Source organism: Schistocerca gregaria, chromosome X (assembly GCF_023897955.1).
Source record: "Schistocerca gregaria isolate iqSchGreg1 chromosome X, iqSchGreg1.2, whole genome shotgun sequence".
In the NCBI taxonomy this organism is placed as follows: Eukaryota; Metazoa; Arthropoda; class Insecta; order Orthoptera; family Acrididae; genus Schistocerca; species Schistocerca gregaria.
Genome location: NC_064931.1, coordinates 53072541 through 53085992, shown reverse-complemented (window position 1 = coordinate 53085992; position 13452 = coordinate 53072541). Strand labels below are relative to the sequence as shown.

The 13452-nt window shown below is 44.5% G+C and overlaps 1 protein-coding gene across 1 annotated transcript in view; it reads right to left on the bottom strand.

The window, feature by feature from the left end:
• Positions 1 to 6742: 6742 nt before the first annotated feature.
• The window catches only part of LOC126297508 (fez family zinc finger protein erm-like), a 193281-nt gene continuing 186571 nt past the window's right edge, over positions 6743 to 13452 (bottom strand). The window contains exons 4-5 of the mRNA XM_049988393.1: positions 10298 to 10426; positions 6743 to 10003 (exon numbers count right to left, since the gene is read on the bottom strand). Of these exons, the coding sequence (XP_049844350.1) occupies positions 9263 to 10003; positions 10298 to 10426 (870 nt within the window). The 3' untranslated portion in view covers positions 6743 to 9262. The remainder of the gene's footprint in view (positions 10004 to 10297; positions 10427 to 13452) is intronic.

The following is a 13452-nucleotide window of genomic DNA, read 5'->3' as shown; positions in this document are numbered from 1 at the left end:
CACAGCTACGACAATTTACAACTGTTATACCGATGTATCTATGTTATTCCTGTGTTCGGTCTGTACCCTTTGAGACTGAAGCCCTTTTTGTGTTTTTCCGAGACCTCTAACTTAAGAAACCGCCCAGTCCACGTCACACAAATCCTGCGTAAACTGAAAAAAGACAATACTGACGAAAAACAAAGCATCTACAAAGCCCTGAGAAATGAACTCAACCGAGATTCAAAAAAGGCTAAACAAAAATTCTTGGAGGACCAATGCAAAGAGGTGAATGAGATGATGAAAGAAGGAAGGGTGGACTACGCCTATAAATAAATTAAACAGGTTTTTGAAAACAGAGAAATAAAACGCGTTGGAGCCAAAAATGAAAACAGAATAGTGTTATGTGAGCAGAAAGACATTGTAGAAAGGTGGAAACAATTTCTTGAAAAACCTGAAATAATAATGATCTGGAACTAGAGAATGCCGAGGAAATCGATCCGAAGATGAGGCTGACTATATCTTCCCTGATGAGTTTGATCTTGCAGTCAGGCAACTAAAGCCAGTGAAAGCCACTGGAGTTGATGATACACCAGCAAAACTCATCAAGGCTACTGGAGAGGATTTCTTCCATCTCATAAATGTTATCCATGACACCGTGGAGCTTCCAACAGACTTTAAAAATGTATCACAGTGCCAATACCAAAGAAAGCACTTGCAAACAGATCTGAGCAATACTGGACCCTCAGTTTGATAACAAACTCCTCGAAGACGTTGACCTATATCACCCTAAGGCGGATAGAAAGCAGGATAGATGCTATGACCTATTTTACTTTAGAAGTGTAGCCACACGAGAAGCAATACTCGGATTACTAGACTGAAGAGCTAAAGAAACTGATACACCGGCCTAATATCGTGTAGGGCCTCCGCGAGCACGCAGGAGTGACGCAACACGACATGGACAAAACTATTGTCTAAAGTATTGCTGGAGGGAATTGACATCACGAATCCCGCATGGCTGTCCATAAATCCGTAAAGTAGGAGTGGGTGAAGATCTCTTCTGAAAAGCACATTCCAAGGCATTCCAGATATGCTCAATAATGTTCATGTCTGGAGAGTTTGGTGAGTACTGGAACTGTCTAAATTCAGAAGAGGGTTACTGGAGCCACTCTGTAGCAATTCTGGACGTGTGGGGTGTTGCTTGTCCTGCTGGAATTACCCAAGTCCTTCGGAATACACAATGGACATGGATGGATGCAGGTGATCAGACAAGATGCTTACGTACGTGTCACCTGTCAGAGCCGCATCTAGAGGTATCAGGGGTTCCGTATCACCCCAACTGCACACGCCCCACACCACTACAGAGCCTCCTCCAACTTGAACAACCCCTGCTGGCATGCAGGGTCTATGGATTCATGAAATTGTCTGCATATCAGTACATCTCCATAGGCTCGATACAATTTGAAACGAGACTCGTCCGGCCAGGCAACATGTATCCAGTCATCAACAGTCCCATGTCACTGTTGTCAGGCCCAGGCGAGTCATAAAGCTTTGTGCCGTGCGCCTACCAAGAGTAAGCGAGTGGGATTTCGGCTCCGAAAGGCCATATCGATGAGGTTTCGTTGAATGGTTCGCAAGCTGAACTTGTTGGTGGTCCAGCATTGAAACCTGCAGCAATTTGCGGAAGGGTTGCGCTTCTGCCGCACTGAACGATTCTCTTCAGTCGGCGTTGGTCCCTTTCTTGCATGACCTTTCTCCGGCCGCAGAGATCTCGAAGATTTGATGTTTTACCTGATTCCTGATATTCACGGTACAGTCGTGGAATGGTCGTACGGGAAAATCCCCACTTCATCGCTGCCGATGACGAGTCCCATCGCTCGTGCGCCGACTGTAACACCACGTTCAAACTCACTTAAATCTTTATAACTTGCCATTGTAGCAACAGTAACCGATCTAACAACTGCGCCAGGCACTTGTTGTCTTATATAGGCGTTGCCGACCGCAGCGTCATATTCTGCCTATTTAAATTTCCGTGTATTTGAATACGCATGCCTATACCAGTTTCTTTGGCGCTTAAGTGCATTAATTCTACAGAAAAGACTGAGAAGGGTCAAGATACACATATTGCCTTCATCGACTTTGCACTTTACAAGGTACAATGGCGACAGCCTTTTAAGATGCTGAGAGAGATCGACATAAACTATAACGTCATAAGAGTAAAGCAGAGACTGTATAGTAAAGAGGTTACTGTAAAAAGGTGTGGAGGTCATCACGTAGAAACTACTACTAAGCTAGGTGTACGACAAGACTGCTCCTCTCTGCTGTCTTGTTCAGTGGATACTTTCAGGGGGCAATAGAAGAAGCTCGGCATGAACTAGGAGCTACAGGAGGAATTAAAATTCATGATAAGAAAACGAACTTAATGAGATTTGCTGATGATATCAGAGTGTTAGTTCCATTGCAGAATAATGAGAAGGGATGCTGGCCCAGATTGAAACCACCCTCAACTCTTCCTATAATATGAAAATTAATAAAAGTAAATCAAAAATCTTAGAAGTTAGCAGACAAAACACCGCTACACAATGCTCACTTAACGATGAGAGACTGGAGATGGTCGAATCCTTTGTTGAATCTCGTAAAATTACATCAGACGGAAGTTCAGGGAAGGATATTGCATGCCTAATCTAACAGGCAAAGTTATTTTAACAAGACAAGAAACTTTTTCCTATAGAACAGTATAGACAAACATATCAGGAGAAACCTCATTAAGTTGTCTGTTTGGAGACTGCTGCTGTATGGAAGTGAAACATGGATGAGAAGCAGAAAAAATATAAAATAACAGCCTTCGAGATGTGGTGCTACCGCAGAATGCTCAAGATTTCCTGGGCAGACAAGACATCAAACGATGAGGTGCCCCACAGCGTGGAGGAAGAGAACCTTGTCACATGAAGGAAATCGGAAACAGAAAGGACACTTGGCTTGGGCATCTGTTGAGATACGATGGTGTCGTTAACAGTATCATTGAAGGGACACTAGAAGTAAAAATACAAGAGGCAGACCGAGGCTAGAATACCATGGAGGATAGCAGCTGCAGCACGTATATCGCAATGCCGAAGACAAAAATGTGTGGCTAACTAGGAAGAAGAGGCTTTAGAATCATAGATTCTGGAATGCTGTGGAGAATATGTTTGATGTTTAGGATACTGCTACATCCGCAATGCTGCGTCTGACTAGGCAACAATGATGAGTTAGATAGAGGTAAGAGAGTAATAATTACATATGTAATACAACAGTAAAACCTATTTCATACACCATATTCTGATGTTTCGTTAGGGAATGGTGCTAGTCTATTTTGCGTAACCTTTGATATTTCAACTTTTCGCCCGTCACCGGACAAAAGACGAGTCCTCGCTAGAGGCATGACGCTAATGTCGTGTAACAACGCCTCTAGCCTGGATAATGGGCTCCATTCGGTAAGGAAGAGAGCCCACAGTTTTCTTCAGGTATGTCATATACAGTTTAGATCCTGCAGATTACCAAACTGCGGGGATACTGAGTTCTAAGTTTCGACCGCTGTTGGTAAATCAATAAACAGGTCAGCGTCATGCACAATGAGGACATGAGCACGTCCAAACACTACAGGTCCTTTCAGTCATTGTCTCACATCTCCACGTTAACACATCTCGGCGCTGATTCCATACAACGGACTGACACGAACACACCAGTTCACTGCTATGATTTAGTCTGCGGTGGAGGGTCACATGGTTACTTGATACAGCGCTCCCAAGCGAGCACTGTTGTCTTTTAAGGGGGTTACTAATGCGTGGTCCGGTGAGCTTCGGTCGCTCGCTATATTATCGGACATGAATGGTAATGCTTTTAGTGTAGCATTAGCTATATACACCTGGCATCCTGGGTCGATGAATGTTGGAGATCCAAGCGGATCCAAAGAAGGTTCGTCCCGTTGTAATTGTTCATTCTGACTCTTGAAGTTCGTGTTGTCTTGTCACAAGCAGCGTAGCCTGGCTATACTGCACGTAAACTAATATCTGAAATAAGTCTGCGCTTGTGCCAATGATGGAGTGATACATACTGTATTTTACGACTGTAAAAGGCTGCGAACTGTAAAACGAACCATAATTTTTAAGCAGTTTTTTTTTTCAAAAAGTAACATTTTCACTATTATACTGCAAAGCCAGACTAAAGAAAACCAAACTGACTTTTAAAATCTCTAAAAATCATCATCTGAACTTTCTCCTTCTTCTTCTTTCTCTTCGTCCACATCGTTGTCTTCTTCATATATCAGATGGACTTCACTGCCATTGCGGTCGTTACTTATGCCGCACTTCTTGAAAGATTTAACAATAACGTCTTATTTCGCTCTAAACCGCGACTGTTTTATCCACTAACACACTTCTTTGCAGTAGGTCGTTTTAAAGCTCTCTTCGACGTGAATTTATGCTGGGTTTCATCCATCAGCCATTTGTTCCATTCCTCTTTCATATACACTTTAAATGGTTTATTTATCGAGACATCAAGAGGTTACAATTGTGAAGTAAGTCCTCCCGGAATAACAGCAAGCTCTCTATTTCACTGTCTCAGTTTCTCTTTCACAACATTTTTCAAGTGACGACGAAACTGATGCAGCACAAGAAGAGAACTCTTCTTCAAAGAAGCTCCTTGCCTTCTCTCCCACACTCTGTTAATCCGAACTTTATACCGGCCTCGTCCATCCAATCTTTGTCATATACGTGAATATCAACACCTAGCGATACTTCAGACGGATTTGGCGTTGTTTTGCCCTTGAAAATGGTTAAGGGATTAAGTTTAGTACCGTCAGCACAACATGAAGGGACAACAGTGTAGTGCATTTTTTCATGTCCAGTTGTTTTTATAGTTACAGTTTTAGCACTTTCATGGCAACAGTTTTGTTACTAGGCACATCAAATGTCAGAGGAGTTTCTTCCAGATTCGCTATTTAGCTTAGATCCACAATCGTTTTCTTTCGTTGTTGAATAATAAAGCGATTGAAAGTTGACATTTTCTCTTCATTCTCTTGTGGTATTTTGTGAGATATTTTGGTTTTTGTTCGTATGCTAAATCCATGACGCTTCATAAACCTGTAGTACCAATGAACTCTTAAAGTTTTTAAGTTCCACTGTAGTTTACGATCGTGTATTTGAATCATTTTTTATTAATTCCAGTGCCATTTTGACAGTGTCCTTGAATCCATTTCAATAAGTCATCTTTTAGTTTTGTTCATTTTTCATTCAGTGCTCTATTTGCACATTTAGTCTTCCTCATTTCTTTCAGTTCTTCTTTACTAGTCCGACAATCGTGAATGGTTTTTACTGATGGGCCGAATTCCGCTCAGCTACTCTGTTTCCATGTTCTTCTGCATATGCTATTACTTTCCATATATAGCCCGCATCATATGAATACGTTTTTCTTTTTTCCATTACGCAACTAGCCTACTAACTAAAATATTGTACTGTTACCAACAATACAAATCACTTTCAATTCAAGTTCGCTGGCTCCGTAGACTGATATGATCCATTATAGGGTAGACAGTGTTCTGGGTTTGTGATGGTGGGGCAGGGGGAAGGCAGTGTTAGCAAGATTGTGAAAGACTCATGTTCGTCACATCAGTCCACTGCTTCCGTCACTTGATTCCAATGTTGCCAGATAAGGATAGGCTTCCCCTGGCTTCGAATGTATCAACATTTTGAAGACTGGCGGGAATGTTAAATCAAACACTGGAAATTTTTATATTAATTTCGATTATAAGACGCACCTGAATTTTGGAGGCAATTTTTCGAAGAAAAAAGTGCATCTTACAGTTAGTAAAATACGGTATATTTGGTGATGTAACAGGCATGTATGTCGGAAAAAATGCGTTACAGAATAGCTGGATAGCAAGGACCGTGAACTACGTCAGTAAAATGTTACGTCGCAGTACTTGGGTGTATTTAAAGTAAATCGCTGCTCAGCTGTAAGATCAAGTGGAGATGGAAGGGTAACTAGGATAGCTGTTAGGTGTATGGAGCAACAGCTGCGACAGTTGAGGTCGGCTACCTGACCATACCATTCTTCCTTTCAGCCATTCAGACAAAGTGTTGTAATGTTAAGCTGTCTCTTAACACAGTAATATGCAGGCACATATCCGTATGTTTCTAACGTGGCGACTTACCAATGTGGAGTGCTTGTGGTGTACAGATTTCTGCAAGCCTGATTTTAACTTACTATTTTCTATATAGTAATAGAACTATGGGGATCAGTTTATAGACTGACGTACACTATGTTTTAGCTGACAGTGAGAGTAATGTGTAAACATACTTGCGTCTATAGTTTTGTGCATCATCTGACCTCTTCCCGACATTATTGTCCTGATGGTTAGTTCATTCAGTTGTTTATCAGCTATTGACCATCTAACATTTGTTACATGTTATTTTAAACATTTTTAATTAGTGTGTGTTTTACTAGCATATTTTTAAAACTGAATTTCTATTACTCATTATAAATATCAAGTGTTGAGCTTGAAAGTGAGCTGAATGTTGTTTGTGGTTTGGAGTGATCAATGAGATCCTAAAATTTGATCTTATCGGTGATGCAGTTGACAGTGTCACAGCTACATTTGTTTCACATTATTCAGGAAAAAATGGAGCAACTGAAAAATGCAGATTTTCATTCTAAATGTAATTTTAATCAAACAATGTACAGTAATTAATTCATTACACAAAACATTCAAAATGTACACACAAGCCCAGAACACACTTCACGGCGTTTGTGCTGTGAAATAACTGAAGCAACTCTGTGACAACTATTCCACACAGGAAAAGTAAACTCAAAAATAAATTACAAGTTTCACTCACATACTTTAATTCCTGAGCGCTTTAAGTCTACAGTTTACCACTATTGTTCGTTCTAACCCTCTCGCAAGTGTCCCGTGTAATTAGGTTTACGGATATGAAAACAGGTCCGGTTATGACTGCCATATTGCAGAGAAAACTTAGTTCGATATACTGTTATTTGAAAGGCAAAGGAACCGCTGCTGAGGCTCTTCGCCCTTACAATGGTTCTGCGTTTCTTGTGGAACGTCTAATGGATACTGCATGCATTGCAAGATAAACAGAGCTTGGCAGTACCTGTCCCGAAACAGTCTCATGGAATCTTCTGGAATTATGCTGCTGTTTGTCTCGCTTGAATAGAGCTAATGAAATGATTATAAATAACCCGACTCCACACAATCATAGTCAGCTAATCACTTATTGCCATTAGCTTTGAATAAACTAAGTATAGTCAGTGGAAACTGAAGGCGAACAGTTGTCTTATAAATGGTAAGTTGAGTCGAATGATGTAAAAAACTACTGAATAAACAGTACACCTTCCGAATATTTACTTCATCGATGGTAGCTTGTAATATACACAGTAGTTTAGGTATCAACATCATTAAATATGAGTAAAATTTTGATTATATGTAATACATTGTCCGGTAATAAAACATTCAGAGGAGTAGTCAAGTAATCTGAAACAAACATGTGCGGCATGCAGTAATCTGCATTTCTTTGGTATAGCTTTCCTTACAGTCTTCAATATTCATTAGTACACTTTGGAGGTCCCTTAGGAACCAATCTCATTTTAGACAGTCGTTATCATATCTCTCGACCCGTTTCAAATGTTCTTCCAAACTTGGTCGCAGAGAACGCTTAACACATATTCGTTGCCTCTTAAAATATAAGTTCCTTTCTTAACCTGGTATTGCACAAAAACCATCTTAGCGATATATGACGAGTATCGTTTAAAACCGAGACACGTCTTTACACACGTAAGGATTACACAGTAAGCAGGCTGTTAGCTAAAATTACCACTCGCACTGCACAATTCCCGCAATCTAATTTACTCGTGGCAACATTTAAAGATCGTTAGCACACCTGCAGGAAATCTGACTAGGGAGAGTGACCTAACGACATCCGAATTTTGTTGAAATTACTACGTAGGAAAAAGGTTGTCTGACTATAATAGAAAGTATCGACAAATAATGCTGCAGTCTACTCGGTATATTTCTTGTAAATATACGTTAATTAGTTCTGTTAATATCCGTCCAGTATTTCTGGATAATTAAGAGGGGAGAAATTGTACGTCCTGAAAAGGGCAAAAAATATGATGTATCGTGTCAACAATATAGAAGGGATGAACCTTTCTGCAGTAACACAGGGTGCCAGCAGACGAAATTCATATCTCTTCGTAGTATAGAAGAAGACACAGGCATTGACTCGATGTAAGACAGGTGTTTTCCTCGAAGGCGAGAAACTCCTTTAGATTGAGATTTGGAGAAATGGCCGTTGTAATTAGTTCGGAAGTCAATAGGGTAAGGTACATATCTTAGAGTTTGTATAGAACGACTCGATTTTAGCACTAATGCAGATTTCGAAGAAGTTTTTATATCAGTTCCTGTGACGTTGCTCTTTCCGGAAGCTTGTATGAAGCAATCATCGGCCAACATACGCATACGTTCGAATAAATAAAATAACTGTAAGGTACGTCTGTCCCACACCACTGGACGTCTAAACAAATAACAGAGACCATTTCTCGATAGCCAGTTTTAAGGCATTTCACTATTCATGAGATACCTAGTGCCCTCTATCAAATTACCTATCTGTTAATTCTCTATGACACAGCTAAGAACTCGAAAGGTATATAACAATTTAACGCGTCCAGAAAAATACGAAACTACGAAACTGAATGGTCTGCTAGTACGTAACTCTCTTTGTCCACGAAAAAGGACAATTGCACGTCACAACGAGGCTCGAAATTTTCATAATTCTTAAATGACGCAGGCATTGCGGGCAAAAAAAAAAAAAAAAATGATCCACCGATAAACGAATAACTCGAGTTAATTTTACGAGACGGAATTCTGACAGTGCAGAGTGTAGTAGCCAGTTCTCCAAATTTCAGAGAGATGTAAATGAGATTATCACCGTACGAATAATACTTTGCTTTTATAAGTACGATTCTATTTAACAGTCTCCCGAACGCACGAAATTCGCGTAACTTTCGGATAAGTACAAATTCGACATAGTTTCTTCGGTGTATGTGAAGGTCAGGCATTATGTCGGCTGCGAGAAAGAGAAAAACGTCTCTCGACTGCACTCGGGAATGCCTGCAGACATCGTCACAACTGAGACACACGTTCGGCCGCGAGTGCCGGAGCGCCGGCACGTGACTAGCAACGGTCCGCGTCTCAGGGCTGCAGCGGCGCGGGGCCCAGCAGCGAGAGGGCGGGTCACAAAACCTTGGACAGGTAGGCGGCAGGCGGCAGGAAGGGCGCCAGGAAGGCGTGCTGGTGGTGGTGGTGGTGGTGGTGGTGGTGCGCCGTCACCGGGAACGCCACGGCCGCCGCCGGCGCGCTCTCGTGCAGCTTGCGCATATGCTTCTTCAGGTCGAAGTTGCGGCAGAAGCCCTTCCCGCAGATCTTGCACGTGAAAGGCTTCTTGTCGTTGTGCGTGTGCATGTGGAACGTGAGGTTGTAGATCTGGTGGAAGGCCTTGTTGCAGATGTTGCACTTGTACGCCTTCTCGCCGCTGTGCGTCAGCTTGTGGTTCTTGTAGTTGCCCTTCTGGTGGAAGCCCTTTCCGCAGAACTCGCACACGAACGGCTTGTAGCCGGCGTGGATGCGCGTGTGCGTGTTGAGCGTGGAGCTGCGGTTGAACGCCTTGCCGCACGTGTGGCACTTGTGCGGCTTCTCGGCCGTGTGGATGATCTTGTGCCTGCACAGGGTGCTCGCCTGCCGGAAGCCCTTGCCGCACGTCTTGCAGACGAAGGGCCTCGCGCCCGTGTGCACGGGCATGTGCCTCGTCAGGTTGTAGTGCGCGTTGAACACCTTGCCGCACTCGGGGCACGTGAAGCTCTTCTGCTTGGCGGGGTTGGCCTGCGGCTGTTGCTGCTGCTGCTGCTGCTGTTGCTGCTGGGGGCGGCGCCCGGGCCCCGAGCCGGCCCGGCCTCCGCCGAAGGAGGCGGTCGCGGAGGCGGCGGTCGCGGAGGCGGAGGAGGCGGCGGCGGCGGCGGCGGTGGCGTCGAGGGCTGCGGCGTCGCGTTCCGGGGGCGGCGGGCTGGGCGTCGTGGCGACGGCCAGCAGCGGCGGCGCCCCCGACGGCACGGCGGCCGCCCCCGCGCCGGGGAAGGCGGCGGCGGCGGCGGCGGCGGCGGCGGCGGCTGCGGCGGCGGCGGCGGCGGCCGGGTAGTACAGCAGCGGCGCCAGCGGCGGCGGCGGCGGCGGCGGGGGCGGCGGGGGAGGCGCCTGCGGCGGGGGCGGCAGCGCGGGCCGCGGCACGTACTTGCGGAAGGCCGAGTCGCCGCCGCTGGCGCTGCGCCGCGGGTCCGGCTCCATGATCTTGGCGATGCTGAACGCCAGCGGGCGCGCCGGCTCCTCGCTCCGCATCGCCATGCACTGTAACAACGACGCCTCGTTACTCCGTGCCGCACCTCTTTCTCCTTTTCACTTAGCAGCTACTGTACGCGTGCACCGTTAACTATCAAAATAAAATTTCGTCTTTCCGTTCCAACTGGGACATACGTGTCCCACGATAGGTTACGAGGGGTTTATTTTATGTATATTAAAAGTGAAAGAGAGAGAAGGGAAATGAAAGGGTAGAGACTGACGATACTGGCTACAAAGCGAGTTACACGGAATTAGCCGAGGCGAGTTGAAACGTGTGTCGGGTCGGGACTCGAACCCGGAATCACTACGCACTCGCGTTAAGCACTGACCGTCGTGGAGCGTACCGAAATAGTCTGCGCATTTGCGACCGTTTTCTTGGCACTTGTAAATTAACCGTCACCAGTTGTTGTAAAAAAACAACCAGTAAATAATGTAAACGACGACAGATGTAATAATGCGTGATCAGCCGTCTGAAGATAAGAATTTTGTTTTTTTTTTTTTGGGGGGGGGGGGGGGGGGGGAGGCACGGGGGCAGGAAAGGACGGACACAGTATGCTTCGAGCTGGGTGGAGATAAGGTGCACAGGGGTCGAATCCCGACACCTAGCCACGATGCCTCTCCCCTTCCTGTTACTTCGCTGATCCTACCGTAGTACTGGCCTACTTTTTTTCACTTTTTATGCTTACTTATTTTTTATTTTTGTGTGCTTCTTTTTTCTTTGTTTTCTTTTGGCCCGAAAGAACAGACACCATGTATTCACATATTTCGTTTGAACCTCCGATCGGGAGTGAAGCTAATACCACAGTGACAATCCTGTGAAGTTTTGTGCAGATGTGTTGCGCAGTGTCTCTTGTATGTCCGACTATAGGGTCAAGTCACACTTTGCAGTTCTGAGCGCACAGTCAGCACGTAAATATGACAAAAAGATAGTGTCCGGAGCCATGTGTAAAGTCTTGCGGAGGAGCTGCGCTCGGTTTCGTGGAGCCCTGTTTTCGACGGCATACTGCAGGCACAACGAAGACGTTCCTGCGGCATTTTCGTTGGGAACTGTTTCATCACCCATCATATAGTCCGGACGTGTCTCCTTTTGACTTTCGTCTCTGCTCAAATGAACCGCTGGCTGACACGGACAACGAGCTGCGGTCCAGGGTAGAAAATTGTCGGAAAGCACACGACCCTGCGTTCTATGACGAGAATAGATGAAAGCTGCTACAGTGCTACGACGGATGTCTCAAGTCGGAGCGGCGACTATACAGGGCGGTCCATTGATAGTGACCGGGCCAAATATCTCACGAAACAAGCATTAAACTAGAAAGAACGAAACTCGTCGAGCTTGAAGGGGGAAACCAGATGGCGCTATGGTTGGCCCGCTAGATGGCGCTGCCATAATTCAAATGGATATCAACTGCGTATTTTTAAATAGGAACCCCCATTTTTTATTACATTATTTGCTTCGTGATACATTACCCGTGTTAAAGTCGACCGTTTACCAATTGCGGAAAAGGTCGATATCGTGTTGATGTATGGCTGTTGTGATCAAAATGCCCAACGGGCGTGTGCTATGTATGCTGCTCGGTATTCTGGACCACATCATAGAAGTGTCCGGACCGTTCGCGGGATAGTTACGTTATTTAAGGAAACAGGAAGTGTTCAGCCACTTGTGAAACATCAACCACGACCTGCAACAAATGATGATGCCCAAGTAGGTGTTTTAGCTGCTGTCGCGGCTAATCCGCACATCAGTAGCAGACAAACTGCGCGAGGATCGGGAATCTCAAAACCGTCGGTGTTGAGAATGCTACATCAACATCGATTGCACCCGTACCATATTTCTATGATTTTTTGCACGCGTTCTATTTAGCGACGAAGCGTCATTCACCAACAGTGGTAACGTAAACCGGCATAATATGCACTATTTGGCAACGGAAAATTCACGATGGCTGCGACAAGTGGAACATCAGCGACTTTGGCGGGTTAATTTATGGTGCGGCATTATGGGATGATGGATAATTGGCCCCCATTTTATCGATGGCAATCTAAATGGTGCCATGCATGCTGATTTCCTACGTAATGTTCTACCGATATTACTACAAGATGTTTCACTGCATGACGGTATGGCGATGTACTTCCAACATGACAGATGTCCGGAACACAGCTCGCGTGCTGTTGAAGCGGTATTGAATAGCATATTTTATGACAGGTGGATTGGTCGTCGAAGCACCATACCACGGCCCACACATTCACCGGATCTGACGTCCCCGGATTTCTATCCGTGGGGAAAGTTGAAGGATATTTGCTATCGTGATCCATCGACAACGCCTGACAACACGCGTCAGCGCATTGTCAATGCATGTGCGAACATTACGGAAGGCGAACTACTCGCTGTTGAGAGGAATGTCGTTACACGTATTGTCAAATGCATTGAGGTTGTCGCGGCCGCGCGAGATTAGCTGCTGTTCCTAGGCTTGCAGAAAAGTAATAAAGAATTAAAGAGGGTCAGCCTTTTTTGCAAGTACGCAATTGTTGTTTTGCTTTAATACCCAAACATGTTTCACCACAGTTGTGACATCCTCAGTGTTTTTTTTTTCCTTTCACCCTTTTTCTGGAGTACATACATACAGATTTTATTCGGGTTAGGAAATATGTCACATCGTATTTTGTTGTCATTTAAATTACATAGTATTTAAATTTTTGTTTACATCGTGTGTGTCCTTTGGCTGCCTCATAAAATCAGTCATGGGTCTAAATTACGACACCATGTCAGCTGCAAACATGAAGACGTAAGGCATCGTCGGAGTTGAATTTTCGTTTACAGTACTACATTTAAAAATGTATATTCCGGTAAAATCGGAGCATATACCCATTTTTTATGCTTACCAGTAATGTATTTGACTTTTCCTGAACTGTGACTGACTTTTATTTGTCTGCCAAACGTGTTTTTGTTATTGTATGTATATTTAGAATGACCTGTAGACATCGGTGAACATTTGTGAGGCTTTTGTACGGAGAACTATTTGGGGTGGTTTGTTCCAATG